General features: G+C 46.9%; 9 protein-coding genes and 1 non-coding gene across 10 annotated transcripts; 6 read left to right on the forward strand and 4 right to left on the reverse strand.

Annotated features, from left to right (window-relative positions):
* Window positions 1–596: 596 nt before the first annotated feature.
* On the forward strand, window positions 597–2,819 carry DFJ58DRAFT_842202 (uncharacterized protein; the record flags this gene model as incomplete). Its single annotated transcript, XM_041392800.1, has 10 exons — window positions 597–707; window positions 781–852; window positions 1,052–1,105; window positions 1,407–1,423; window positions 1,472–1,504; window positions 1,563–1,625; window positions 1,723–1,888; window positions 1,944–2,092; window positions 2,383–2,705; window positions 2,752–2,819. 10 exons carry the CDS (start codon window positions 597–599, stop codon window positions 2,817–2,819), a joined length of 1,056 nt encoding a protein of 351 aa, XP_041242990.1.
* A 553-nt stretch (window positions 2,820–3,372) lies between these two features.
* DFJ58DRAFT_728975 (uncharacterized protein) lies at window positions 3,373–4,343 on the forward strand (the record flags this gene model as incomplete). The annotated part of the gene is made up of 2 exons (XM_041385670.1): window positions 3,373–3,916; window positions 3,973–4,343. 2 exons carry the CDS (start codon window positions 3,373–3,375, stop codon window positions 4,341–4,343), a joined length of 915 nt encoding a protein of 304 aa, XP_041242991.1.
* Window positions 4,344–4,505: 162 nt separating this feature from the next.
* On the reverse strand, window positions 4,506–6,821 carry DFJ58DRAFT_684958 (cytochrome P450). Its single transcript, XM_041383288.1, has 12 exons — window positions 6,772–6,821; window positions 6,552–6,699; window positions 6,174–6,498; window positions 5,978–6,123; window positions 5,807–5,922; window positions 5,634–5,756; window positions 5,388–5,577; window positions 5,253–5,331; window positions 5,073–5,198; window positions 5,007–5,017; window positions 4,814–4,943; window positions 4,506–4,760 (listed from the first exon to the last, which is right to left on the reverse strand). The coding sequence occupies exons 2-12, from the start codon at window positions 6,601–6,603 to the stop codon at window positions 4,673–4,675; spliced, it is 1,386 nt and encodes a 461-aa protein (XP_041242992.1). The 5' UTR covers window positions 6,604–6,699; window positions 6,772–6,821; the 3' UTR covers window positions 4,506–4,672.
* A 792-nt stretch (window positions 6,822–7,613) lies between these two features.
* DFJ58DRAFT_792745 (uncharacterized protein) lies at window positions 7,614–8,628 on the reverse strand. Its single transcript, XM_041390373.1, has 4 exons — window positions 8,544–8,628; window positions 8,381–8,513; window positions 8,187–8,328; window positions 7,614–8,135 (listed from the first exon to the last, which is right to left on the reverse strand). Exons 1-4 carry the CDS (start codon window positions 8,594–8,596, stop codon window positions 7,729–7,731), a joined length of 735 nt encoding a protein of 244 aa, XP_041242993.1. The 5' UTR covers window positions 8,597–8,628; the 3' UTR covers window positions 7,614–7,728.
* Window positions 8,629–10,647: 2,019 nt separating this feature from the next.
* Window positions 10,648–14,302, forward strand: DFJ58DRAFT_426182 (sphingomyelin phosphodiesterase). Its single transcript, XM_041380347.1, has 20 exons — window positions 10,648–11,312; window positions 11,368–11,415; window positions 11,470–11,787; window positions 11,846–12,008; window positions 12,064–12,184; window positions 12,233–12,367; window positions 12,425–12,446; window positions 12,498–12,634; window positions 12,682–12,824; window positions 12,878–12,884; window positions 12,940–13,043; window positions 13,092–13,160; window positions 13,218–13,227; window positions 13,280–13,311; window positions 13,366–13,520; window positions 13,571–13,639; window positions 13,690–13,715; window positions 13,772–13,932; window positions 13,989–14,017; window positions 14,064–14,302. Exons 1-20 carry the CDS (start codon window positions 11,127–11,129, stop codon window positions 14,208–14,210), a joined length of 2,082 nt encoding a protein of 693 aa, XP_041242994.1. The 5' UTR covers window positions 10,648–11,126; the 3' UTR covers window positions 14,211–14,302.
* Window positions 14,303–14,407: 105 nt separating this feature from the next.
* DFJ58DRAFT_t103 lies at window positions 14,408–14,488 on the forward strand. The gene has a single exon. It is a non-coding gene; the product is annotated as a tRNA-Gln (tRNA).
* Window positions 14,489–14,733: 245 nt separating this feature from the next.
* On the forward strand, window positions 14,734–15,981 carry DFJ58DRAFT_728979 (uncharacterized protein; the record flags this gene model as incomplete). Its single annotated transcript, XM_041385671.1, has 1 exon — window positions 14,734–15,981. The coding sequence occupies one exon, from the start codon at window positions 14,734–14,736 to the stop codon at window positions 15,979–15,981; it is 1,248 nt and encodes a 415-aa protein (XP_041242995.1).
* A 234-nt stretch (window positions 15,982–16,215) lies between these two features.
* Window positions 16,216–17,244, reverse strand: DFJ58DRAFT_792759 (uncharacterized protein). Its single transcript, XM_041390374.1, has 3 exons — window positions 16,758–17,244; window positions 16,558–16,710; window positions 16,216–16,510 (listed from the first exon to the last, which is right to left on the reverse strand). The coding sequence occupies exons 1-3, from the start codon at window positions 16,863–16,865 to the stop codon at window positions 16,466–16,468; spliced, it is 306 nt and encodes a 101-aa protein (XP_041242996.1). The 5' UTR covers window positions 16,866–17,244; the 3' UTR covers window positions 16,216–16,465.
* Window positions 17,245–18,343: 1,099 nt separating this feature from the next.
* DFJ58DRAFT_661695 (laccase) lies at window positions 18,344–20,472 on the reverse strand (the record flags this gene model as incomplete). Its single annotated transcript, XM_041382237.1, has 12 exons — window positions 18,344–18,417; window positions 18,467–18,528; window positions 18,578–18,601; window positions 18,656–18,804; window positions 18,863–18,883; window positions 18,946–19,648; window positions 19,707–19,734; window positions 19,784–19,868; window positions 19,916–20,065; window positions 20,125–20,193; window positions 20,246–20,297; window positions 20,348–20,472. The coding sequence occupies 12 exons, from the start codon at window positions 20,470–20,472 to the stop codon at window positions 18,344–18,346; spliced, it is 1,542 nt and encodes a 513-aa protein (XP_041242997.1).
* Window positions 20,473–23,183: 2,711 nt separating this feature from the next.
* On the forward strand, window positions 23,184–24,932 carry DFJ58DRAFT_426278 (uncharacterized protein). The gene is made up of 2 exons (XM_041380348.1): window positions 23,184–24,655; window positions 24,707–24,932. The coding sequence occupies exons 1-2, from the start codon at window positions 23,272–23,274 to the stop codon at window positions 24,718–24,720; spliced, it is 1,398 nt and encodes a 465-aa protein (XP_041242998.1). The 5' UTR covers window positions 23,184–23,271; the 3' UTR covers window positions 24,721–24,932.
* The last annotated feature ends 1,197 nt before the right edge of the window (window positions 24,933–26,129 follow it).

A 26,129-nucleotide genomic window follows, 5' to 3' on the forward strand; every position in this document is an offset into this window, starting at 1 on the left:
TAAGAGATGACTCACGAATGTCATGGATGTCATCTTCTGCACTGGGTGTAGCCAGTGGACACAACAAAGATCCAACCATGTAGTAAACAGATGTTGGTGATGGAATGATGGCAATGTGAAGCTAGAGGACGAAAGAAAAATGGCTTAGCCTTAGATACATGTAAACTATGGAGCTTACAAATAGTGTAATGCATTACACCTCATATTCACAAGAGACCTGTAATGCATTAGCACCAAAATTGCATGAGTCATGGTGTCCATACCTTGTAGCGCAGCAGGTGTAATGCATTATGGGCTTGTGAGCTTACATAATCTTATTTGCTGTTTCATACCTTGAACTCACCTGTGATGCCTGCACTATGAGTGCCAGTGAGGGCAGTACAAACTCAAGTAATTATTGAGCTGGCTTACTCCCTGCACCTTCATTGAAGACTTTTAACCAGTGAAAATGAGTGAGGCTCAATGTATATACACCTCCCAACTCAGGTGGTCCAAGTGTGCACACTGCATACACATTTGTTTCACAAAGTCAAGGCTTTACTGCACGAAGTTCACAGGTTGTCAGTTTGCTGGCCTTATCTGAACAACCGGTCAGTATGAGAGTGGAGGAAGGGGCTGCATTAGACTACTCTCTGGATGGGCAGGAACCTGACTGTGACATCAAACCTGAGGTTACCAACAGCAATAGGCGGAAGTGCAACATAGGAGTAAGTATTTTCCAATGACTTAGTTTGCAGAACTACTACATCTAATTTGAACATTGACACCTCATGTATCCAGGATCACCCACTCTTGATGTGGATCAAGGACCGCAACCTTTTTTTGCAGGAACTACTACGATATGAGGGCTGTGTGGACTACATACATGACACTATCTGCAGCAGCTGTTACTCTGGCACTCCGTGATTTGGTGTAAAGACTGCTTTGGCACCGAGCTGTGTTGTCATAATTGTATTGTTGTGACTCATACTAAAAATCCAATGCATCAGATTCAAGTGAGAGGTGATCAAATATATACGCATCACATTTACTTATGAATGTTTCTTTATAGGAGTGGAGAGGCTCTTACTTCATGACCATCTCACTCAAGAAGTTAGGGCTGCATGTACAGCTTGAACATCCAGCAGGTGCTAAATGTCTGTTTCCTAAGAGGGCATTTCACAACAACTTCACTCTCATTGATACCAATGGGATTCATGAGATCGGCCTGGATTTCTGTGGTTGTGAGACTGCTCAGACGCATATGAAGCAGCTGCTTCATATGGCCTGGTTCCCAGCAACAACTATTGATCCTCATACTGCTGCTACTTTCTGAATCCTGGAACAATATCACATCTTATCGTTCAAATCCAAATGTCCAAGCTATGGGCTTTATCATACTATTGTGCAACTCTTGGATAATACAGGACTTTACCCATGAAAGGTGTGTTTAACCTCTTGAATCTTGTTCAATAATCCATCTCACGCATAGTATTAGGATCATTACGAAGCATTTATGCAGATGGTGCGCAAATGGCGACATCTGAAAATATTGAAGCGGGCTGGCTGGGGATATGATTCAGCTGGTGTAGAGAGTACTGGAAGCAGCAAATGTGCTGTGCTATGCCCAGCTTGTCTACAACCAGGTAAAAACCTACCTGATAACTGGCACGATGCACCAAATGGAAAACATTACGAGTCATTACATTTATATCTTTACTCGCTCGGCTGACTAGTGAATAGTTGGTTGTATGCTCTCTTTGTGGCGATTGATGCCAACTTCTGCCTTAAAAGGTGCATAGTGTCTAAGGATAGCATGGACCCTAGCCTTAGTCGTGGCTGGGCTTATTTTGTTGAGGAGACTGCCTACAAAACATATCTACAAACCTGCAGCGGTAACACACAGCAGGTGAGCTTTTGTTGTATTTGCATATGTAATTGCCTCTGACCACCTATATATGTAGAAAAGCACATGTTCATCCCATAACACAGTAAACATGGCAGACTCAAAAGTGTCACATGGTCTAGCCACCACAGGAGTTGGGACCATTGATTGTGCACAACACAACATGAAGCTGCCAAATGGTGTTGGTGATTTACAAAAAGGCGAAAGGTATGTACTAGACTAGCTGGCAGGTGATTGTTGATACTGACCGAATGTAGATATAGTAATATGGATTTTTGTTCTTCTCAGCACTTCGTGGATATTGCATCGACACACTCAATGTTTCATATGACATCACTTGTCAGTGGCACAAGAATTTATGGCAGAGGATGTCGACAATGCCACTCGACCTCTGTCTGGATCATCTGGCAATATTTGTCAGGTTTTTTGTTCCAAAGTTCCACCTCCCTGCACATGTGTTGACATGCCAGACCAATTTTTCATTCAATTTTTCGAAGAATGTTGGCCAAACAGATAGTGAAGCGCCTGAATGTGGATGGTCAAATATCAACCCCATGGCCTCTAGTACCAAAGAAATGGGACCAGGCTCATGGAGAGACGTACTTGATGACCATTTTGGTGACTGGAACTGGAAGAAGGTTGTACCTTTGTAAAATGACGGAGGCCAACAAAGAACAAGAGGCACATCAAACAGCATTTCAAGAACTCCACAAGGCGCTGGCACCCAAGACAACAGAGGCCTGGACAGTCGAAATTGAATCCTGGGAGGAAAATCTAAATGATTCTTTGGTCACAAATCCATTCAAATCAAAAGTCATTGGTGAGTAGCAAACAAAATCTGATTGTGAGGAGCTACTGACAACTAGTATTACAAGCTGTTATACAAGCTGCTATTCAGCTCAAACTCACTCAGCTCGAGGCATATGAGCTCTAAGAAGGGACTGATGTTTCCCTGCATGCCAAAGTGTCCCCTAGCATATTTCTTGCATTGGGGATCGATCTTGAGAACAAACAGTGCATACTAGTACTAGTATCTATCATTCTTTTTCATTATGTTCATTTCTTCCCTAAGACAATGTTTGAAAGCAAATATTAGCAAGCAAGGACTGCATGCCACAGATACACAAATGGCTGCAATTCAGCAGCTGCGGAATGCTTTACAGCGTTGTGACAATATAGTTTTCCCTGGGCTGATATTACCCCTTTTTACTTACCTTCACTTACCCACTTTCCTTAGTTTATGTTTGCATTTTTACTGCTTACATGATCATGTCTCCCTTTCACCACTGTCAGTACCAGTCTGAATCACAGTCTTTTGCTTGATGATATTTCTACTCTCTGAGCTCTGAGTCTAGTACAGAAATCCTTTAGGGTCGAATAGCAGCTAGGCATAGCAATTTTGACCCAACATTTGAAGAGTACTTTACAGAGTTCTCTTCTTGTTGTGTTTCCCACAGTGTGAGATTGATGCCTGGAAGCGCATCCAAATGCTCTACACTCCCAAAGTACAGCTACTCGAGTCCACAATCAATACCCCTTCGCGCCATATGTCCGATATAATCACACCGGAAGATGCCAACCTCTGGCTCCCATCAGCTCTTTGTAGCAAGTCCATGGTTCCTAATGCTCGACTTGTCTCAACCGAGTGGGAGTTGCGGTATGCTCAGGCTGGTGATGCTCTTGAAGAAATCCAACAGAGCCTCCACATGTGTGGCTACATGTACTCATTCAAATGGGATTGGATTCGAGGCCAGAGTGCAAATACTTGCATGCAGAACGCTGTCAGCCGTGTTGAAGTGAAGACTGCAGCTGCAGCAGATAAATATTGCACCGCTCACACAGCTCTCTCATCTCTCGCACCAGTGGTCGGTAAGATTGGCTGGGATAATACATTTAAAGTGCTTGACAGAAACAATGATGTACATGGGATGTCAGCTCCAAGGCATGGAGAGAGCGAAGGTCGAAGGCAACTGTCATGGATCTGGTTAGTTGAGGGTGTCGGAGATGATGCAGATGAGGCAATACAAGACGGTAAGTTCAATGTGAACCACAAATTGTAGAAGGTATGCAGCTGACTTTGTTGGTAGGTCTTAAACTCAAATGGTGCAAAGCTCGAGCTAGGGCTGCACACTGGGTAGAAGAAGTAGAGCTCCTTCAGGAGGAGATGTGCAGGGTGGTGTGCTTTCTTAGGTGGCATGCAGGCTGGTGGAAAAATAAGGTTGGAGAATGTGCGCTCGTCATTGCCAGCGACAACGAGAGTCTGATAGCCTATGAAGGTCTGGTGGAATATGCCCATCGCCAGGCCCAGCTCAGGCATGATCTGGCTGACTGCTTTGACAGGATATGGGCAATACATCTCCTACCTGCAGCTACCTCTACTAGCATGACAAGTTCGAGTAGCGCTTGTCAAGATCACTTTCCAGATCTCCACCTTCCAGATGCTGTGCTTCACCCTTGAAATTTTAATTTACCACTTACCAGCAGCTTATTTTGTACAAAAAATATTGATTCTTAATGGTACCGTAATTGTTGTTCTGAGCTTCGTGCCTCCCATACAGCGTGCAGGATGTTCGTGGTGGTTATCATGCAATAATGCATTATGTGTCTTGTAGTTATCATGACCTAATGCATCATTTAAACTTGTAGTAACAGATGTTAATGCAATACATGTATCTTGTCACTACAATGTATAATGCATTTCCAGGACAAGAACTTGTGTCCTGAGTGCAACATGTAGATTACAACGCATGTTAAGTATTATCCCTGCGTGTTTCTGCGGTTTCACAATCATGAGCTTATTAGTGCATCTTGTTCAATAAGCCCAAGGGCAGTCGCAGAGCGAGGCTTGATAGAACACTTGAAGGGTTTGGGGTGGCTTGGAGTGTGTCAATCCAGACCAGCGCCAGACGTACAAGATATGCGACATACCCGATCACACCTGGTAAGGTTTCAACCTCGGGGGTGATCTCGACACCATTCTCGATAACCTTGGAAATATCAAACACGGCCAGTGACATCACAGTGGATATCCAAATGGAGGCTTCAGCAAGGTAGATACCTGTACATCAAAAGCAAGCAGACGTCAGATTACTGCTAGTTGATTGATGCGAGTTGGACACACCTGGGCATATACTGCGGAGCAGAAAATTAGCATTCCGATAAGATTCAGAACCAAATTTATGCTTACCGTCTACCAAAGCCAAAGCAAATAGTGCGAGGCTCCGTCTCAGGTTCCTTTCCATCCTCAGTCAAGAAGCGTTCAGGATTGAACTGCGATGGATTAGCATATGTTTGTGGATCGTTGAGCATGAACCTGTCGCGATCAAGAGCATTACATCCTGTCCATCAACCGAAGGGGAGCACCAACCAAATGTTAGGCATTATTATGGAGCCTTTTGGAATATAGTACCCGTCATGGATATCGTCCTTGGTCACACAGTGTCCACCTGTCATTGAAATACCCGTGGGCGAATAAATAGTGTCATGAACAAGATCCACATACCGATGAGAGCGATAACGTTCCAACGCAGGACTTCTTTGACAAGCGCCTCAGTATAGGGGAGGTAGTCGCGGTCGGCGAAGGAGGGAAGACGATCAGGACCGACAACCGCATCTATTTCAGCCTGAGCTTTCTTCTGCACATCAGGGAAAAGTGTCATAGCTAGAAAAAGCGAGTATATTGCAGAAACAATCTGAGGCAGTACTTTCAGAAGATGATGATTAGAAACATAAATATGTAGGGACCAACCGAGTCGGAACCGCCGGCATATAAGGAAAAAGCAGACCATTTCACAGTGTGGTCCTCTTCCGCAGATATATCACCGCCTTCTAAGAGATTCGAGGTAAAAGACATGGGGGCGATGCCAGCAACCTGTAAAATTTGAGCTTTAATGCATGATCACAAAGCTGCAAATTATTCACCATCTGGTCCTTGACGAACTCGTGGGGTGCAGAAACCATCTCTTCGAGGGTCCTGCGCCATTCACGTGCTATGCGCTTGAAGCCAGCACCGGGGAACCACGCGGGGACCTTTGCCACTAAATTTTTCAGGTCATCGGAAGCCAACCCAAACGTCAGAATAATATAGCTCACAGAATGGTAAAATATCAACCATAAATTTACCGGACTGACCCTGCGAGAACTGGGATATAGCGCGGTCTGCAAGGTCAACGAAGGGATCATCATTCTCTTTCACTTCATAACCATAAGTGATGCGCAAAATGATAGCACCAGCAGTGCTATAGTGAAAATTCAAGATAACGTCATTGCGAGGATAAATAATACATACTGTCGGATATGCTCCTGCAGTCGATCTGGTTTCGCAAGCACACGCTTCAGGAATCGAAGAGTCTCGACCTCCTCGATCTCGTTGTATACGTCCACTGCGGCGCGACTGCCGATGACGCGCTGTATGTTCTTGCGTTGCTGGCGAAGACGGTCACCATATGAGAGGAAAGGCAAAGAGTCCTTCCAACCAACAAGTTCACCAATCATAGGAAGAACAGGACGGTCAGAGTACAAGACGCTTTTTCTGTCCATCATTTCCATTGCAGTCTCGACAGAGTTCAGCACAATGATGTGCCGACCCAGAACCTCGATATGCGTGATATCACCTGCAGGAAAGACTTTTGAAAATGGATGATATTGGAAAAAGGGAGGCACTCACCATATTTCTTACCCCACTCAGTAAATGTGAGCCAGGGTTTGACGCGAGGCATATCTAAAACATTGCCAATGAGAGGCCACCCCCGGGGACCAGGTGGATATGGTGCAGGATTCTTCTTGATGACGACCTGCTTTACCAGATAGACTCCAATACCGGTGAGGCATAGTAGGCCTACTAGCCAGGTAACGTTGGTGATTGTCAACATGGTCTACTACTAGCAGAGGATGAGCAACTCAAGAACGGGGATGTGGAGCAAATTGATCAGATAAGAGGATATCTCGTATTTATATAACACATTAGAAGGACACGAGTCGATTACCGCCACTGGGGGCCTGTCCCAACTAACCAAAATCAGTCTGTGCATTGATATTTGATTGAAGGCTGTCTGATACGGTGATTACCTCGGAGTCTGGACCTTTCTTGGTTCCTTCGAACGACTGAGCAAAAAAAGATTTGATTGAAGGCTGTCTGATATGGTGACTACCTCGGAGCCTGGACCTTTCTTGGTTTGTTCGAACGACTGAGCAAACAAAGTCCAGACATCTTACATAATTATATGATGAAAAGACCCCAGATTCTGCTTTAATAACATCTTCGCTTCAAGTTAAATTGTTTAATATGCTATGTTGAATATTTGAACGATAGGTGTCATAAGTTTTCTGAGCATAAGTATACCAGTACTGTTTGGCGGTATAATTATGGTCGAGAAGCTCGAGATGGAGTTGTGGAACTTGAAGGAGCTTTGCGAATTAAATATTAGACGCGCCTTAGGCTATAGGCGAGGCTCGAACTCGGTTTGGCGCCTGTTGACGTCACGAGGGATGCACCTCGATCGGTACCTTGTGCACTTGCCAGGCTTCTAAGTATATGAAGAAGATATCAGTAATATCAGGGGCAATCCCGTTCGAGCATTCACATTTGATGTCAAGTGTGCATGTAATGGTGACTGGTAGATGCCTACGTTTTGTTCCTGAACGTTGAAGGTTTGAACTGAGTTCCTGAAGACAGCAAAAATTTACCAACGAGTCTTGAATACAACACCCGAAGTACTTAGTGTACAGTTTCAAATAAGTCGTGAATGAGTCATGTTATTAACAACACGAGTGAGACTCTATAGAACGTAATCAATAATTATGCAAGTCGTCAAGGGTATGGGCCGTACGTAGTCAAAGCAGGTTCAGTATACCACCGCCCACACACATGACAACAAACTACCACCTAGACAAGCCAATGTGAATATCCCAACAACCCGCTGCAGTCCAAACCATGCGTAAGTGGCGATACCAAGAAGTGCCAAGATAAAGCCGGCACCAGTGAGCGCCAAAATCGTATAATAGCACCGAGTCAAGAGATCCAATGGGGGAGAGGACGTCCTGGATTGAAGCCGGAACCCCAAGGGTACCTGAAGAAGGGACTGTACAGCATACAAAGGAGGGACGGCTCTAAGTAAGAGCTGCTTTCCCTGAATACTTTCCTGGTGAGGTACACCAGTACTAGAACGTTTTCCTAGCTTGTCGGTTTCGGTTACTGTATCGACGATCTGGTATCGAATGAGAGCAAAAGATGCCACATATCCCAGAATTGCTAACGCAAGCTGTAAGTGCCTCGCGCTTCCCTGACTATCTCGGTACTCACAAGAACAGACATGAAAAATGAGGGCACCAGTAAAGCATGCATACACGAGTTCCACAGATTCCTCGCTTGCATTAAGTGTCACCTGCGACGGTATGGAGGTAAGGGTGAAGAGCTCTCCGTCGATGGAAGCAAGAAATGTCGTCTGACGGGTCGTTCAAGATTCATGTAACCAGAGTCACTGAACAATGGCTTACTATAAGAGTGAGCGTCTGGAGTCGTTGCATCCATGCCGCCACAAGCGCCGAATCTTCTTCTGTAGTTGTATTTGTATCCTTTTGAGTCTTGCCCTGTTCATCACGTTGACCACCTGTGCATTTCTCAGGATTTCTGCTTGATTAACAGAATGTGATCAAATACATACCAACACTTGGCCCAGGGTCTGCTTGTTCGAGGTCTCCTTGAGTAGTCATGACTTGCAGATTGATGTGCGTGTTCAGGAGAAAATTGCGTGACCAACGTTGCAACACTGAGTACGCACTGACTCAGTGTCCACTGGATTGACAAGACTTTTCGGACACACCATTTATATATGTCTTGCGCCCAATAGCACTGGAACGAAGGATATTTAATCAACTGATTGCGCCACTGCGGATCTCGCGTTGATATTACGGAAACGGCCGCATAGTTCTATGTAGAGGTGAAGGAAGTTTTGACGGGATCCGCGCCGCCGTCAGTGGTACCTAGTACTTAAATAGGTTGACAGTCACGAATCACGATACGTTATGGTCCGGTGGCTAGCAAACAAAGATTGAAAGGGTAAATAATGAAGCGACCATGTTGACAAGGTCTGCATGCACATGCAAGGTGTGTCGAACACGCATTCAGGTGAGGTGAGGTTTGCAGTCCAAAGAGGTGACGTAAAAATGTATTCGTCGAGTATCTCCTACAGGAAGACGTATCTGTTAACGTTGTGGGGCGAGGCGAGCACGGTTGCTGTGAAATAGTGGGAGACTGAGTGGAGCTGGGATCGTCGATTTCCAGGCGCTCGAAGCTGGAGGCATCAAAATCCCAGAGACTAAGTATGGCTGGTCGAGAACCCTCGTAAGTAACTGAAGTTCGAACCAATATGAAACGAACGAACTCTTAGGACCGTCTGACTAAGTACAGCCATGGGAGAAACCCTAGACTAGGAGTCTCAATTTCGAAATTCGCTCACACTCTCATATCTACTGTCTGCTCGTCGACCCGTCATTCAATGTCATTCTAGTCTCCCCAAGTCAGACCAGTCGTTCCTTCCATGTTATGGTCTGCTTCCGCTCCCCCCTCGATACCGTAGTAAAACCTCAACCATCAATAAATCACCATGCAACGAGCGAGTGAGTTTCTCGACACCAAAGGCACACAATACATTCCATCCCAGTTCTACTAGTATTGCCAACCTTCCCCCTCCAACGCCTCTCCGATTTCGCATATACTGGTCCTCAGTCCCCCAATCCACCCTGCAAACTTATTTCGGTACCCTCAACTGGCGTGCACCCCTCGTACCGGCTGATTCCACCTCATCAGTATCTCGTTCGGGAGTCAAATGGAAACGCACATGTGATGAAAACCGACTTCCGCTTGACTTGTTTGACTTTCCGTTACCTGAAAGCAAAAAAATGCGTGGTAATAATCTGACCGGCAGCGAGCAGCGTGAACAAGTCAACTTGCGTTCCAGTATATTTCAAGCAATAGATGCCGTCGACGGGTCTCTCGCAGAGTTCCTATATTTCACATTCCGGATCAATGTTAGGGGTGATCCACAGACAGACAGAAGTCATGCAACATGTATCGAGCATTTCCTGCGCGCAAATTCCGCATACAAGTCTGCCGATATCATTGACACACGGCCGGTATCGACTCGGAGAGTGGATGCAGCTAGGGCTGAATGTGACTGACCGTAAATTCGTGCTCATGACTAGTATTCCGCCAACACCCTCGGGGGCCGGGGAGGTTCTGATTGAAGCAACAGCCAACATTTGAACGACACATCCGAGCTTATCTAGCTACCATATGCAACACTGGTGAATACGTCGTGCGAGATATATAATAACTTGATACTGACCTGCAACAGCGAATACTGACCTGCAACAGCGAATACTGACCTGCAACAGCGAATACCGTCTTACGAATAGGAAGGCGGAACCATGCCACAAACATAGTATGTACTAAGTTAGCACCGTTGAACTCAGAGCGAGTTTGACATGTCTTCCAAGTCTTGAGCACGGGCCGCGTGCGCAAGGCCATTGGTACGTCTTTTGTTGACAATGTGCCACCGCAGGTTGAACTTTTATTCCGAGCTCTGCGCTTAATTTGCTGGGCGATCCAGATTGAATTAGACTAGGAGTCGTGATGATGACGGTCCGTCACTTTCCGTTCAACGTTCTACTGTCATGATAAGCGAATTGTCCTATTTTTCTGCTGGGAGCTGATACATACCGCATGTCTACTGTCAACGGATAGACAAATCCGTGTATTATTTTTCTGTCATATGATTACCTTGTTTTCTGCGAGGTCCCAGGATCGTGGTCACGTGGGTCAACAGTCTTCGTGGTTGACTTACACTTGAGCCAGACACGTCAATATCATTATCACTCACTGAAAGCCATTTTACCGCACTGGGGTACCGGTAATAATCTGCTTACCCTGATGGTCCACGTCCTGTCGATGGGTTGCTTGAAGTGTTCGGGAGAACCTCTTGTAGGTCGATTCATGGACACTGGAGAACTCGTGCACGCAATCAATAATGATTGTGGTCACATGAAACGAGCCTATCACTCAGATCTTGCCGGGTGTCAATTATTTAAAATGCGAACGTGCGTCAGGTAGAGTCTGACTCCACATGCTGCCCTTTTATGTTTAGAATACCATCTGGTAATGCCGCGTAAAGCCCAGGCTATAAGTACCACTATACCGAAGCTAGGCCTCTAGGGTGGCGCAGACTCAAGGCAGCACGCCACAATGCTCCCCTTTTCGAGGTTGTCTGGTTTCATATTACTAGCTTCCTATCAAGTACGAGCGAGTTCTATCAGTTCCACCACGTACACTGCTTCTGGCGCCTTTCCGACCTCGTTATATGGGTCGTACTGGAATGACCCTACTGCCACTTCGGCGCAGCCCCAGCCCGTGATAACCGATCCTGTGACTGTCTGTATCGTGTTTCATATGTCTTGAAGATGTCTAATCTCATGAACTTTACCAGAATGAGATATTCCCCTATGAGCTGACAGATCCTGCCAACTTCCCAAAGGTTAGTCGCCTTCCTGTTTGGGCACCAAACTGACACTGACACACTATTCATCAGAATGATACTGTGGACCCTCACCCGCTGCCAACGCAAGCGACACCTTCGCAGCTTATGGAACAAGCTCTTACGCAAATCATAGCGATTGCTACCAATCCAGTTTTCGGCGATGATACCTGCACAAAGTGCCAAGCCTCTCTCGCAATTGCCAAAATGCTCGTGCTTGGGGCTCCTGAACAGGGCCCCTTACTTGCTGAGGCAGTCTGCCAGTACTTCGACTACTCGACAACGTGCTACGATGAATATAGCGCGCTTGCGCTCGGTTCAACGTTTTCACAAGTTCTTGCGCTGGCCAATGCTGGCGGATATGACGGCCAGGTATGCTACCTGTGACTTCGAATCGAGGCGATATATATGAATTTCTTTCCCTTTTCAGAACCTTTGTTCGCATATTGACCTGTGCTCCGTGCCGCCAGCGGTTCCGCTTAACATGACTGGCTGGTTCGCAACACCGAAACCAAATCCGCTGCCACCTCCGATACAACCCAGCGGGGAGCGTCTGAAGGTCTTCCACATTTCTGATATTCACCTCGACCCTCGTGCGTTGGGTTTGATTCAAATCTTAAATCTCATTCTGACGATTTCGTTCTGCAGGCTACGCGATAGGATCCGAGGGTAACTGTTCCGCATACATGTGCTGCCGTGAAAACGCCTTCAATGCAGCGACTCCCGACCAGATCGTCCTTCCTGCAGCGCGCTTCGGAAGTTATTGGTGGTAAATTGAATAATCAACTCTGAGAAAAAGTTGTAACATCGTGTGCAGTGATTCTCCATTGGACTTGATGGCTGCGGCGATGGAAGCCATCGGTCCTCTCACTGGCACAGAACAGGGTGGTTTTAACTTCAGCATCTTCACTGGTGACTTGACTGCGCACGACTCCGACAACCAATATTCAAGGTTCGTTTTCTCCAATTTCATTCAGTTTGCTATAAAAACGCTCAACCTGGATGATAGGGCCTATGTTGAGTATGAAGAGGTAAAATGAATTCCCTGTTGGAAGTGGATGTGCTTTCATGACGGCCGCTAGGTTGTGTTTTACGGCTTGCTGAAGAAATTCGCTGGGCCCGCGCCTGTCTACCCGACGATCGGAAACCACGATACCTACATGCAGTTCCAAATGATCCCCTACACTATGGGCGGTACTCTCGGGACGCAATTCAACTGGTGGGTTAGAAAGTGCTCTAAGTGCACCAGATGATGACCATCCTTAGGCTGTATGAACACATTTCTTCTATGTGGCAGTACGAAGGCTGGCTTCCTGAAGCGTCGGTCGCATATGCTTCAACCCACTACGCTGCATATAGTGTGACACGCCCGGACGGCCTCAAGATCATCTCACTTGACACCAACCTTTGTGAGGCTTCTTGAACTAGAAATTATGCATGTCCCTGATATTCCTCCTTGAAGGGTATACGTATGTCTGGGCTGGTTTCGGTGCTCTCATGACCCATCTTGATCATTCTTTGCAGTGACAACTACTACTCATATATCAACTCTACGGAACCTGATCCGTACGGTATCTTGCGATTCCTCACGGACGAGCTACAGGCTTCTGAGGATGCCGGTGAAAGAGGTTCGTAAGATGACATATGGTCTGATCTGAATAGTGATCGCTTTTTAGTATGGATTATCGGACATGTGTTGAGTGGATGGGACGGAACTGCATCGCAGGTCAATCCGACCAACCTATGTACGTGAATTTATGCTATCGTCGCACTCAGTACTTCTAACATCGATTCGCGTACAGTCTACCAGATGTATGTCTCTCAGCTTTGATGGAGCGTGAAAGTTATTAACACTTACTATTAGTATTGACCGCTTCTCGCCTCATGTCATTGCCAGTGAGTTCGGCCATTCGGATTCATTGATTTTCATTGTGACACCTTCGTGATAAGATATCTTCTATGGCCACACCCACGAGGACCAGCTTTCTGTAGGTCTTTTGCTTTTGTTCAAGTTTTGGCGTGGTTCATGCTTCAACTATCCGCAGATCTTCTACGCTAACAATGGCACAGTCATGACTGCTGAGACTGCGTTGACCGCATCTTGGGTAAGAAGCTAGGAAAACCATTTTGAGCATCGACTAACTTGATCATTCAGATTGGGCCGTCACTCACTCCCTTGACAAATCTCAACTCTGGATTCCGTATGTACGAAATAGATTCCGCTGCAAGTTTTCTTTCGTCTCCAGTTTTACAGAGGACTCACTAGTTGATTAGACTTTCGACGTCCTAGATGCATACACGTAAGCAGCAGTAATGGGTGCGGATGGACTATGACTTATGTATCCAAACTTTGCAGTTATGTCAGCAATGTGAACGAGTTCCCAGCGTTGGACAATCAGACTCAGGTCGGCCCGTCGTACTATCTAGAGTACAGTACCCGTGATGCATACGGGGGAAACATCACTTGGGGCGCAAACGACCCCCTCAACGCAACATGGTGGCACCTTGTTACCGAACGTTTGTCTCCTCTCTCCTATTTCCTTTAGTCGACCATAATGATGATTTTGTCACAGAAATGCTGGTCGATCCTACTCTAGTCCAGGTGAGATCCACAACAATGAATATGACGATAGACTGACTTTTCATAGACATTCAACACATACCAATCAAAGAGCTCTGTCGCGGGCCTGGACTGCACTGGGGAGTGTATCCCTGCTAAAACATGCTATATGCGCAGCGGTTCGAGTAGCCTGGCGTATCAGAACTGTCCTGCTGGATACTCTTCGACGCAGTAAAAGAGTACAATGATCACATGTATAACTACAGCAGTGTAATGATAGTGATGCCGTGCAAACTTCTCGGAGAATGCATCAAGTCTGATATCAATCACCTTGAACTATATGACCTTGTTAGCCAAGCGACTTCAGCTACACAAAGACAAAGATATGTTGCCCCCAACTTCAATTACGTAAAGTTCCGGACAAAGTGCGGTGGCGTTATAGTGTAGTGGTTATCACTTGGGATTTTGATAACACGATTTCCCGTAACCCAGGTTCGAACCCTGGTAACGCCTGCTTTTTGGTTGTACGATCATCCTTCCATGCATCCGCGTAGAGGTAAAGTAGCCTGGGCTTAAGAAGATAACTGTTTCTCGCATGGATCCAGGTCAGTCGAGAACTGAATATTGACATCCAGACCATCCCGAAATCACTGGAATGGCTAGCTTGTTTGGTCGGTCATATTTTTAATGTTTGGCGGTGAGTACCGACTCTACCGAGTATCGCTTTCAAGGTCTTGTGCTCTACGACATCCTCAGAAATGCCACACCCTTCTCTCTCGCTCGGCAAGCTCAAGACTGGTAAAAACCAGCAACGGCATCGCAAGGCTCGCGGCACAAGCACTGAAGTTTCGCCCATCAAACTTGGCCACTTTTTCAAATCCGTTAGGCACCACCGTTTGAAGGGAAAGATCATGGTTGAGCAGCAGACGACTTCAGCTCCATCACCCTATCCTGAATTTGATATGAACCTGTCACCTCCTTCCAGGCAGCCACCTTACGAATGGAACACCGATCATTCGAGTCTTCTGCCAGGAATCAAAAACACGCGCATTTTCTCAGAGTCTGCTAGCCGGTCTACCACCGCTGAACAGAGCATAGTCCCATCTGAGGAGTCGTCACGTTCATTGTTTGTTATGCGTCCTTCGAAGACCGCTTCAGCTCTTCTTCCGAAGGCCCCTGTAGACCCCTTTGCAGACAACTCTGGTGCATCTTCTGCTTTGATGTCATCTCCGTCTATGTTTGATCTACGTTCTCATTCGGCGGGCGATTACATCGTGCGACAGCTTGGCGCAACCCTGGAAAAGCTCTCGCTGAGCGAGAGTCAGTATGCTAAGCTTGAGGGGGACGTCCTTCCGATCAAATCCCTGAATACGCGTTACAATGTGCCAAAATCGGTTCTAACCGTGACATCCAGCTTCCAGGATTCCCCAACGTCTTCTGATATGATTGTCTCTCCTGCTCCCCTTTGTACCCCCAAGTTCAAAGACTCACTTGCGTCTGGATATCTTGCAAACTTAAAACAACAGCTGCAGGAGAAGCGATGGCTGTGCAGGTTTGCTCGCTCCACATCAGCCAAAACACACCTCGCCGTCGCACCCACCATATTCATCACGTCTGTTGATGCGAAGCATCCCAAACCACTACGTTCCCCAGTTGGCCTTTTTGGACAAGTAAGCCACATTAAAGATTTGCTCAATGATCCTGCGCTTCAGCCACTGCCGCTAGCCAATTCCCCGTATCCTGATGACCCATTCAACGCGGATCCATTCTCCTCCAATCATCCCCTGCCTTCAACGCCGACTTCTGAGGAGACAGGAGAAGTCACTGAGCCTGCCTGGTATCTGCCCGCAACGCCCTCTCGTGCACATCTTGAACTCTTGCCATCTGGTGGGGAGGAATTCGCAACAGCCTTGAGCGCCACCATCACCAATCCATTTGATCTTCCGCCTTTCTCTATACCGTTTATGAAACCAAACCTTCTTGGCGCTTCGTCTTATGACAATTGAGGCGGGTTGCGATGCGGAGTGTGGACATGGTGTTGTAATCCAGTAGGTTCTGAAGCCGTTAAGTTGGCATATTCATGTCCTGGAGTCCTTAAGTTGTCTGAAGATTATTTACCATGGTACTCCATCCTAGATCCCTGTATATGCACGAGACGGGGGTCCTCGAATTTCTCACAAGTTGTTTGTGTAATATCCCAGTTGCAAGATGAATAAGATTAGCGCACTTGTCAAACAGTTGTTAGCATGCTAGAGGGTGCAATAATCGAAACGTGCACTGTATCATATGAGCAAATTCCAATTTTCTACGTCTCTGCATAATCCAGCAAGATAAAAATGTAACGCAAAAGAAAGGAGCTAAATCACAATCATGATTCAAAATACGCAAGATCCTTGGGTATAGATAACAAGTAAACGACAGTACTTCGAATTGCACACGTCAAAGCAACATCAAAGAGCACAATCTCTCCATGCGGAAGTTCATGCGCCTTCAGACGCTCACGGTGGTGGTACAATTGACAACAACTTCATCACCCTATGATCAAATGTTAGTGCAAAATAGAACCAGCGTCGATGTCATACATAGTACTGCCCGGTGCAGCAGACAGTCTCGTTGATACATTCTGAAACATCCGCGGTTTTGAGAGCACTGCACCCGTAGCCGATAAGACCGCTCAGCCCAGACTCGCTGATAGAATATTCAGCGAGGATTTCTTCAGCAGCTGCTGTGTCCGTCTGTGAAAATTTAGCATCTTTTCTGAGTCAATGGTCATGACACGCACAGTCGTGGTGTTGGAACAACACATGGTTGTTCCTGAGTCACAGGAATATTTTGCAGATATAAGAATCGGGTAAAGAACGGCAGAGGCTATCAGAAGTAAAGACAGCATTGGATTTTGACCGGGGCACAGGGTGAGGAAGCTTGGGTGGAGGCTCCCGTCAAGCCCATTGTATTTATCGCCACAAGACTTTGTAGATGTTTGAGCTAGTAACGTAGGATCAGCAAGGTTGACGACGGCGAAGCAACTAACGAGAGGTTCTTTTATTTTTTCCTGCTCGTGAACCGAAAAGTAGATACGCCATGCACCAAGTCTGAGAGGTGCACTAGCATTACACTAGCGAACCATCTGGTCCTCCGTTGTGACAGCTCGAAGGGTAGTTGGTGGGTGTAGAAAGCCCCTTGATATACAGTACACTGGCTCATAACGCATAACGTCGGGACCCCTCCCCGAGGCTATGTGTTATGATTTGTCCCAAATTATGTGACATTACCTTGCGGAGCAAAGTCTATCACGATGGAGCATGATATGTAATGGCAAGCGAGACCAAACAAACACGTAATATTTCTTTAATTGAAACCCAATTAAATTTACCCCTTAGAATTACATCGACACTGCGAGATATAAATACAAGATGTCTGCCGAAACAACGAAACAGAACCCTGATAAACGCCTTACTAACCCTAACAAATACATAGTTTGAATTGAACTTGTAATTTTTATTTTTATTTGTTTCCAATTTTATGTCCATTGAGAGTGATACTCTATGTAGGACACTACTATCTAGTCATGGAGCCCCGTGCTCCGCCCCTTCGTCACATCCCCAAATGCACTGGTGTAAGGCGTACCCCACCAGTCCGCCGTTCCTGCCGGCCGTTTTAGATGGGCGATGTATAAGACTAGGGAGCGACTGTATGTAAGATTGCGTGGTGAGAGGTCTATCGTGAAAGCTATAACGCATGCTCGGCCGCTTACGCGGACCAAACAGAGATCTGGATATTAATCTTGTTTGGGCTTAGCCATCTGATAGCCCAAACAGCAGGACCTTATGCAGTGGAACAGTGTGCAAACTGACATAGAGCAGAATAACGCCAATGCATAGAGCACAAATAGAACACAGAAAATATCAGTAATATTATTCAATGCCCCATTTAAACTACCGAACACCAATAAGCACAAACCGCGGAGCAAGGTCCACGTCGGCCCCAAGGCCGACCCTAGTACTTAAGGAAGTTGTGTGATATAATGTGACACAGACAAAACATGATGATGTCATCTGCTTTGCCCCGCGAATTTCCTCTCGGCGTACAGAAGCCCTAATGCCCGCGGCCACTTTGACAGATCAAATGACCGCCCAAGTTCTCCGAATTGAAGGCAAGCATCTTCAAGTTCGAGTTGCTGAGAACAAGGCACGCTCGACATCTAGCCTGGTCACAAAAGCGGGCACTTCGATGATAAAGCATTCAGATTAAGTGGAATATTACTGTCTACTATAATTTTCGAAAAAATGAGTTATTATGAAGTGGGTTGCATTTCAGAATGTGGTGGGCAAAGGACCGGTCCTATACCATAGTCCAAAATCAAAAATATCAATCAACGGGAGGGAGAGGGAAATTTTGCTGAGGAACGCTATTGTATATCGGACAGAGCTGCTTCGAAGCATCTAACGTTGATTGTCAGACTGGGTCTAATTCATAATGCTCGGTGCTTACTATTGATAGGCTGCGAAGCCGCCACATCTTCAGGAGCCTCTGCAAATACTATAGCTAGTCCGCTATGGACCCATCAATTCGAGTCCAGGCTCAGTGAAAGGAACAACTCACGTGTAGAGATGCCATTCGATATGACTTCACAAAGACCGAAAGTCATCGCCAGCTAAAAGACATAGACACAACACTTACCAATGCAACAGCCAAGGCCCAGGGTTATTGGTGATGAAGCGGATAGTCACACGATCACCAGTGTTGCCAGTGTCCACGGTGTCACGCATGACGGGGTTGACATAGTTATAACTGCTGCTTCCAGCACTTCTGATGACAGCGAAGGTGTGCTATGAACCACTTATTATTAGTCCATCTGGTGTATGTAGATGACACGCCAAGACGTACCCCATGCAGGTGGAATGGATGCTGTCAAAATATGTCAGTCTCTGTCAATCAAGGACATACATGATGTTTTGAACTGGACTCACAGGGCCCCCAGGAGAATTATCGGGATTGAATGAAACTTGGATAACCTTATTCCGTGGCAGAGTGTATACGGAGCCGTTGGGTGCAAGATCCGTCGCCGTCATATCACCGCTCAGTAACTGTAGTAGGACTGGGATACTAGGAGAAATGTACTGGACGCCATTGACGAGGAAGTTGAAATTGGACAGATTTTTCCCAAGAATAAGATCAAGTTTGACGTCTGGTTCCTGCAGTAAACGAGATGAAGGCGGTGATAGGGGGTGTAGGCTAGTCTCATTTAGAGCTACCAAGTCCGAGATTGTCCTGTTCTTTGGGTCGGCATCGGGAGAGCCTGCATATCGTAAGATAGCTGTGGCATTTGTACCCGAATCGGGATTGGCATGCACCCAATAGTTGTCGATAGGCTGGTTTGTCTCAAGAATGAAGGAGTATCGTTGAGCAGCATAGATCTGAATAAAGTCTACCACGAGCGGCTTGACGTATTGGCCATCAACCTCGATTATGGTAAGATTATGGCCATCGATCGAGAAAATGTAGTTGGACTTGCACGCCATGTTCAGTAAGCGGAAACGATATCGCTTTCGTGGCTGAACGTTGATGACGGCGAGAGGCACATCCGGCCCTCCATCGTAACGCCCGACACCGTTAATAAGTACCGAGTCGGGAATCACTTGTCTCTGTACCTGAGGCGAAGGCAGGTTATACCTACAAAGCAAGCCGATTTAACAACAGGAAAAGATCCATCAGCCTTTTCTTTTCTTACCAGTCCATCAATGTGATAATGCTAGACTCTTCACTCAAATGTGAGAAGCGCAACTCCATCTCGTCGAAATCACTCACCGTCATCAATATCGTACAACGAGCGGTATGGGTCGTTGGGGTCGTAGATGATCAGCGGGCCTCGTAGACCATCACAGTATTGGACCTAAATTGAACTCAGTTGATGACACCGTGAAAAATTAGAGTACGAACTCCATAATGAGAGTGATACCAGTAGGTTCCTACTTGGTCGCCAGCATTGAACTCATATAAAAAAGAGTATCCTGGAGTGATCGGACATTGCGTAACAAATGCCACGCCATCCATTTGGTTACTATGATGTTGGAATAGCCCATGCCAGTGCTGCGATAGACGTCATTGTTAGCTCCTACATGCATTTATCAGCCGGCCACGGTGCTTACGATACTGGTGCCCGTTAGCATCGACTCGTTACTTAGTTGGTTTGTGACGTTAATCTTGAACGTATCCCCCTTAATACACATGAGGTCAACCAAGAGTTTGCGCATGCAAAGTAGATACCACCTTCTGAGCCATGATCGTGGGCCCGGGATGAGTACCACCGGCAAGAACTGCCCTGCAATGATTTCAGTAATCAAATAGGTCGAAAATGCAGCAAACACTGACGTCCTGGTGAACCCGTCTGGGGATACAATGCCATTGGCAACGACGAGGTCAGAAACTGGACCAATAGTCGCGGCGTGACTCTGGAGGCTTGCCAGAAAGCACAGGAATACATAGAGTTGGAACATGACACAACGCTCTAGTCAATGGGAGGAAGATGAGCGAGACATAACGCATCCTTCAGCTTAAATAGTGCCCCTGGTATCAGGATGCACGGCCCTCATGAGCGCAGGGCTTCCTGCGTGCTCAAGCAGCTCCACAACTCCGCCACTGAGTGTCGGCCTACACATATTCCGATTGGTGGATCGGAATAATCGACTATGAGGCAGTAATTCCTCACACTAGTACGTCCCAGCGGATTCCCACCTTTAGGTCTCCGCCAATCAACTCGAATATGTTACGGGCTTGTAAAATGAAAAAATTGATTACCTGTCAAAGGCACTGGACTTCAAAATGTGATATTCCCGATCAGCGATGCGAGTTCTTTGAAGCTGGATAGCATCCAACAGGAACTTGTCAGTTGACCGGAGTGCCTAAATGAGCTTTGATTTCTTCCGCATGTTGCGCTGTGGGATGACAGCTTGGCCGGGGATGTCGCAGCGTATCGCCTAAATAGTTCCAGAAGGCCAGGCTGTTATGTCAGCTACCCCTACCGCCGTGAGACGTCTTTTGGGCATGTAGGAGTCCAGTAGGACACGACGAGAGCACTTTGTATAATGCCATAGGGTCCAATCGTTAGCCAACCTATGCCAGTACCAGAACATGTAAGTCTTCAAGACCTGGCCTGAGACATAGCATCGATGAATTTGACAATTGCCCAGTTCGAGACCGGTATGGAGATTCATAAGCAGAAGCTTCGACAGATCTTTCGTGACGCAGCCGCATTGCATAGTAGTTGCCCAGTAAGTAACTAGTGGCAGATTTGAATGGGCTCCGTAGGCGGAAGGTCGGCTTACAGCAATTTTAAGGTGCAAGTAGCTGCCGCCCTCTGCGTCACGTCGCCTGTTCATGTGTTTAATGAACTGTCAAATGATGGAGCAAGTTTAATTATATCTCCGCAGTTCAAAAAAAGTACCGTCATCCAACAGTATGTTATGGGATTTGATTTTGGGGCTGCGGCGACGTCTTGGAGCCATCCAGTGCATGTGTAGGTGCATGAACACCATCCAACCGACATTGGTGAATCATGATGGTCGCTGAGGTCAGGTGACAGATTTGCGTGGATTCCGGAAGGGGTTGGTAATTTGAAAATGGAGACTATAAATGAGCATCAGTATAAACATAGAACCATGGGGTTCAAGTTGTAGCTGGTTGCAATAGACTTGATGCAATCATAAACGCCTGGCATCGGATCAATGGAAGGAGTGGAGTGAGGATCGCGTAATCGCGCCCATATTCCGAAATCAGGAAGGGGGCAGCCGTTGTTCTAAAATATTAATAAACGCAATTCTTTAAACACACTGTGGAGTTGTTGTGATAACATATATTTGTCTTCTGTCTTGATACGGAACCACCACGAGTTGCGAATAACGTTCCTGATACATGTGTCCACTGTATATATCACTGTCAGGGAATAACTTATCCCGACGGGTTGAAGTTCGCAATCCCTTTGAAGCTGTACTTGCCCGGCGAACGATGGACGTAGGAGGTCGACCAGAGAAGCCCCCACGTGCAAGTTAGCAATGATGGCAAGATATTAATACGAACATCAAAATAACAAGCACTGGGCGTTGGATGGACAGCAACCGCTAGACTGGTTACATGACGCCCTCCCTCTGAAAAGTTAGCAATGCATCAGGACGGCTCATCCCTCTGTCTCTGGTTTTAAAAAACATGGTGGCACTAATATACGACCATACAATAAGCCAACATCCCTATGCTGTAAAACCAAGCATAAAAATCGGGCGAGGTAACTTGCTGAACTTGGAATATTGATGATACCGCCGCAGTATAAGAGCCATTCTGAAGAGGAACAATAGTAGGTATAACTTACGACTTGGAAGCATCGAGCCAACCGAGATGGAAGACAAGCTTGCTGTTTGAGTATATGAACCTGTAGACAGACGCTTAGCGCTGTCTCACAGACTTCATGCCAGCGACACAAATACAACTCACCCTCCTTGTCGGCTTGCTACGAGCGAGAGACCAACAGAACAACGGCTAAATACTGATTGTTATCCGTGATACATTACCACGAATTGAGTCAGCCAGAAAAACGCAGAAGCCTTCCACAACGCTGACCGTCGAGGAAACTATTTCTTCTGAACTAAAATCCATTGCGGCAACGAGCACTAAATCTCGAGGAAATAGCCAACATGGAAGTTCGATTGGAAGTATGTGTTGATTCACTGTTGAAGTAGTTGTTCGTCATGAGTATTTGTACAATGTTTGCAAAGGCTCCCGTTTTCAATACGAACAAATAACCACTAAAAGCAGTTCACTCGTCGAGGGATCATTCAATCGTGTATTCGTTGCCTTTAGCTCCATGACTTTCCTCTTGCGATATTCGTTGTTAGCCCTTCTCAAACTATTCCAATGGACACCTTTACTGGCGACCCTGGATCCTTTCAGTTATGTTCGGAGCATCGACGGAGACTCTATGGTCTTCGAGAGAGATAACTTCCTGTGGCCAAACCCGCCAGCAAATTATCTTCCCGCCGGATTCACCTCAAGCAATAGAAGCAGTCGTGTGTCTGCTCACGACCACCATTCTCCCCCATCATCCTCCACTTTCACATATGCACTCTTGATTTCCCAGCACAAACGCTACTTGTCAAACTTCGTGGATTCTCTAGGTCAGGCTGTACTCCAGACTGTGGTTATCTCTGCTGAAGTTCACATCAGTTCTGCTGTACTCTGACCAGTTGATCTATTTCAACAGTGGTTTTTACAGCATCCTGGTCTTGGCAGCGCTCAACCTTGGTCTTATGTGTCTCTACTCTGTTACTCGTCTCCAGTCTAAAAGAAATTTTCGTTTACCGGTCCCATCATGGGATAGCCTCAAAACGATTTTTCACAGTGACGGCGAATCTCTAAGTGCGGCGCCTTCGCGTGAGCTCTCTGGGATCAAGAACGTGTGCGTCACTCCCGACCAAGAAGCGTACAACAGCGATTCAGGTTTGCTTGCTACACAACAAGACATCTTGCGAGCTCCCAACAAACACACCTTACACGAGGATCTGGACAGTCCCGAAATTATGGATGCAGTCTCACACCTATACAATAGTCGATGTGTACTGCCACATAAGACGTCTAACGATGATGGCGATACCGAACGCACACTGAGTCAAGAGTCTCGGTCCTGGCATGATCCGGCGTCCCTGGACGTCTCACCTTCCCCCGAATCGTCGAACTCTGCGGGAGTTATCCACAATGCTGAGCCCGAGGACCCATGTCAAGCCCTACGCCCGGTGCACCTCGCTCGCAACTCCCCGCCACTGCCTGAGGCTGTATCCCATGAAAAAACAAGAACGTACAATTCGCATCGACCAGGTCGCAAGCCTGGTGGTGAACCTCATGATGGCAACCTCCAAATGACTATACCTGCAACGCCCAATCATGACGGGCATCTTTCTGTCTCGAGTATTCAAGCTTCTTTTTTGTCGAGGATCCCTCAAAAGCGAAGCTGGTCTCACACGGCTGTGATCGGTCCTGATCTTGAGGAAGACGGTGATTCAAGTCTTGAGGATGGGTCTTTCGGCAGCGAGTCTCCAGGGGATCAATTAGCTCTCGAATTATCTTTACCGCGATCCATCAACAAGAACGAGAATCGCGTTACATCCCGTCTTTCACCATCAACATCTAGACGCGAAAATATACTAGACTGTGGTTCTCTTTGTCATTCGGAACCTACAGCTACGCCATTCGAAATGCGCCACCGGAGTGCCAGCACTCCGGTCCCTTCCAGCAGAGGTAGTCAGCATTCATCAAACGGACTTGTCGTCACCGAGGTTGAACGGGACGACAGTCCGTCAAGTGGATCAGAACGTCAATTCGACGGACCAGATTCGTTCTGGGAAGCGGCTGTGCAAGAGAGATTGAGAGTCACCGCCACCTTTACGACTTTAGAGCCGCTCAAACCGAAGAGTGCAGGAACTACGCTGGTTGACCTGTCTCAAACCACCGCCACTGATGGCGACCACCCCGACAGGAACATTTCCACCGAGTCTGCAGCTTGTTCGCCCCCCTGGTCTATTGTTACGCGAAAGGCACCGTGCGCCCACAATTCCGGTGAGACGCAAGATCAGGCCCATGACGATGATCTCGCACTAAAGGCGGGGGCGCCGGGTTGGCTTCCAATCAAGCCGACGGGTATGTTAACCTGAACTGATAATGATCGTTATCTGATGAACGTCAATGCAGCTTCCCTGGATTGACCCTACGTTCGGGTGCTTATGCGAAGTATGTTCCCCCGCAACGGCGTGTGGCCGGCGAGCTCGTGTACACTGTCTCACAGCGGACGAAGCCCACGCCGCGTCATTCGGAGCGCGTAAGATTCGGATTTCCATCGCCTATGCTGGAGACAAGCTCTCGTTCGTCTACCCTGTCTCCTTGGAGTCCGTTCGCACCCCACGAATTTCTCTCTTCTACTTCAGAAGCAGTCGCGTGGAAGCGTGGTGCGCTTTTCTTGCCCAATCCTCCACCAGACGAATTCGCACATATTGATGAATTTGGAAACGAAAAATCATACTACCCAAACACAAACTGGAAGACGGCAGACCCAGACGACTGGTTGTCAGGCTCCCTTACGGCGAAGCACGCCGCTTGAAACCGGGCGGTGAAAGATGGTGAAGAGGGATGTCAACTAAACGCTCTCACCTCCGCAACGGCACTGCCATGACCTGTGGAAGAACGGTCTCTACCGATGTGAAACTTGCAGAACGTAATGAAGATGGAGACCAATGGATTCTTTTCCCCTTGAATGTTACGTGCATTTCGATGTGTTTTTTCTTTCCTGTTGTCCCTACGTATTTGATTTGTCCTGTGACCATATGGTAATTTTGATAGTTGTAGACAAGTTGTGGACTCGTTCTGTATCATAGGTGACATTCGGCTGTCAAATGCTCATGATGCCCAGGCTGTCCCATGCGTTCCCGTTCCACATCATGCAACCCCTACGTTTAACCTCGTTTAGCGCGGGAAGGCGTGACGTATGGGGATCGATGTGAAAGGTGCCTCGGAAGGAACCGGTCCAGCTTGCAGACCGCAGTTCTTCACCGCATTATACAATCCGCTTGCTCGTTTCACAGTACGTTCGCTCGCTCGTTTATTTTCGCCCACCCACCCCCAGAATTTTAATACAGTCCCATCACAATATTCGTTTCGTCCTTAGTGTACATTTGATTAATCGTACACCCACTATCACTGCCAGACTGGCAGCTTCATATCTCAGTACTCAGTATCCTTCAGTATCCATATAATGGTCATTCATTCAGCCCTCATATCGAGTTTTTCCCGCTCACCCAGCGGCAATCTCGCCAGCATCCGCACTGAGCTAACGATCCCAGCCCAACCACTGTTCTCATCGCATTTGCGATAGGTGACGAAGCTGGAAACTTCAAGATCAGATAGTGTTCGGGTGCAAAATTTGATGTGATAACGTTCATGTGAGTTTGATGTGAGCAAGTCCAATTCCATGGGACCGTTCAATGGAGAACTTTCGATCCGGCCATGATTCACCGTTATCGTTCGCGCGAGCTATAGAATCGAAAATTCTGTAGAACCAAGTACTCGTCCAAAAGTGAAATGCTCAGGCGCGTTGCTAGACTTATTTGTCTCGACCGCT

This window comes from Suillus subalutaceus (assembly GCF_016647625.1).
Source record: "Suillus subalutaceus strain FC151 chromosome Unknown DFJ58scaffold_66, whole genome shotgun sequence".
Classification (NCBI taxonomy): domain Eukaryota; kingdom Fungi; phylum Basidiomycota; class Agaricomycetes; order Boletales; family Suillaceae; genus Suillus; species Suillus subalutaceus.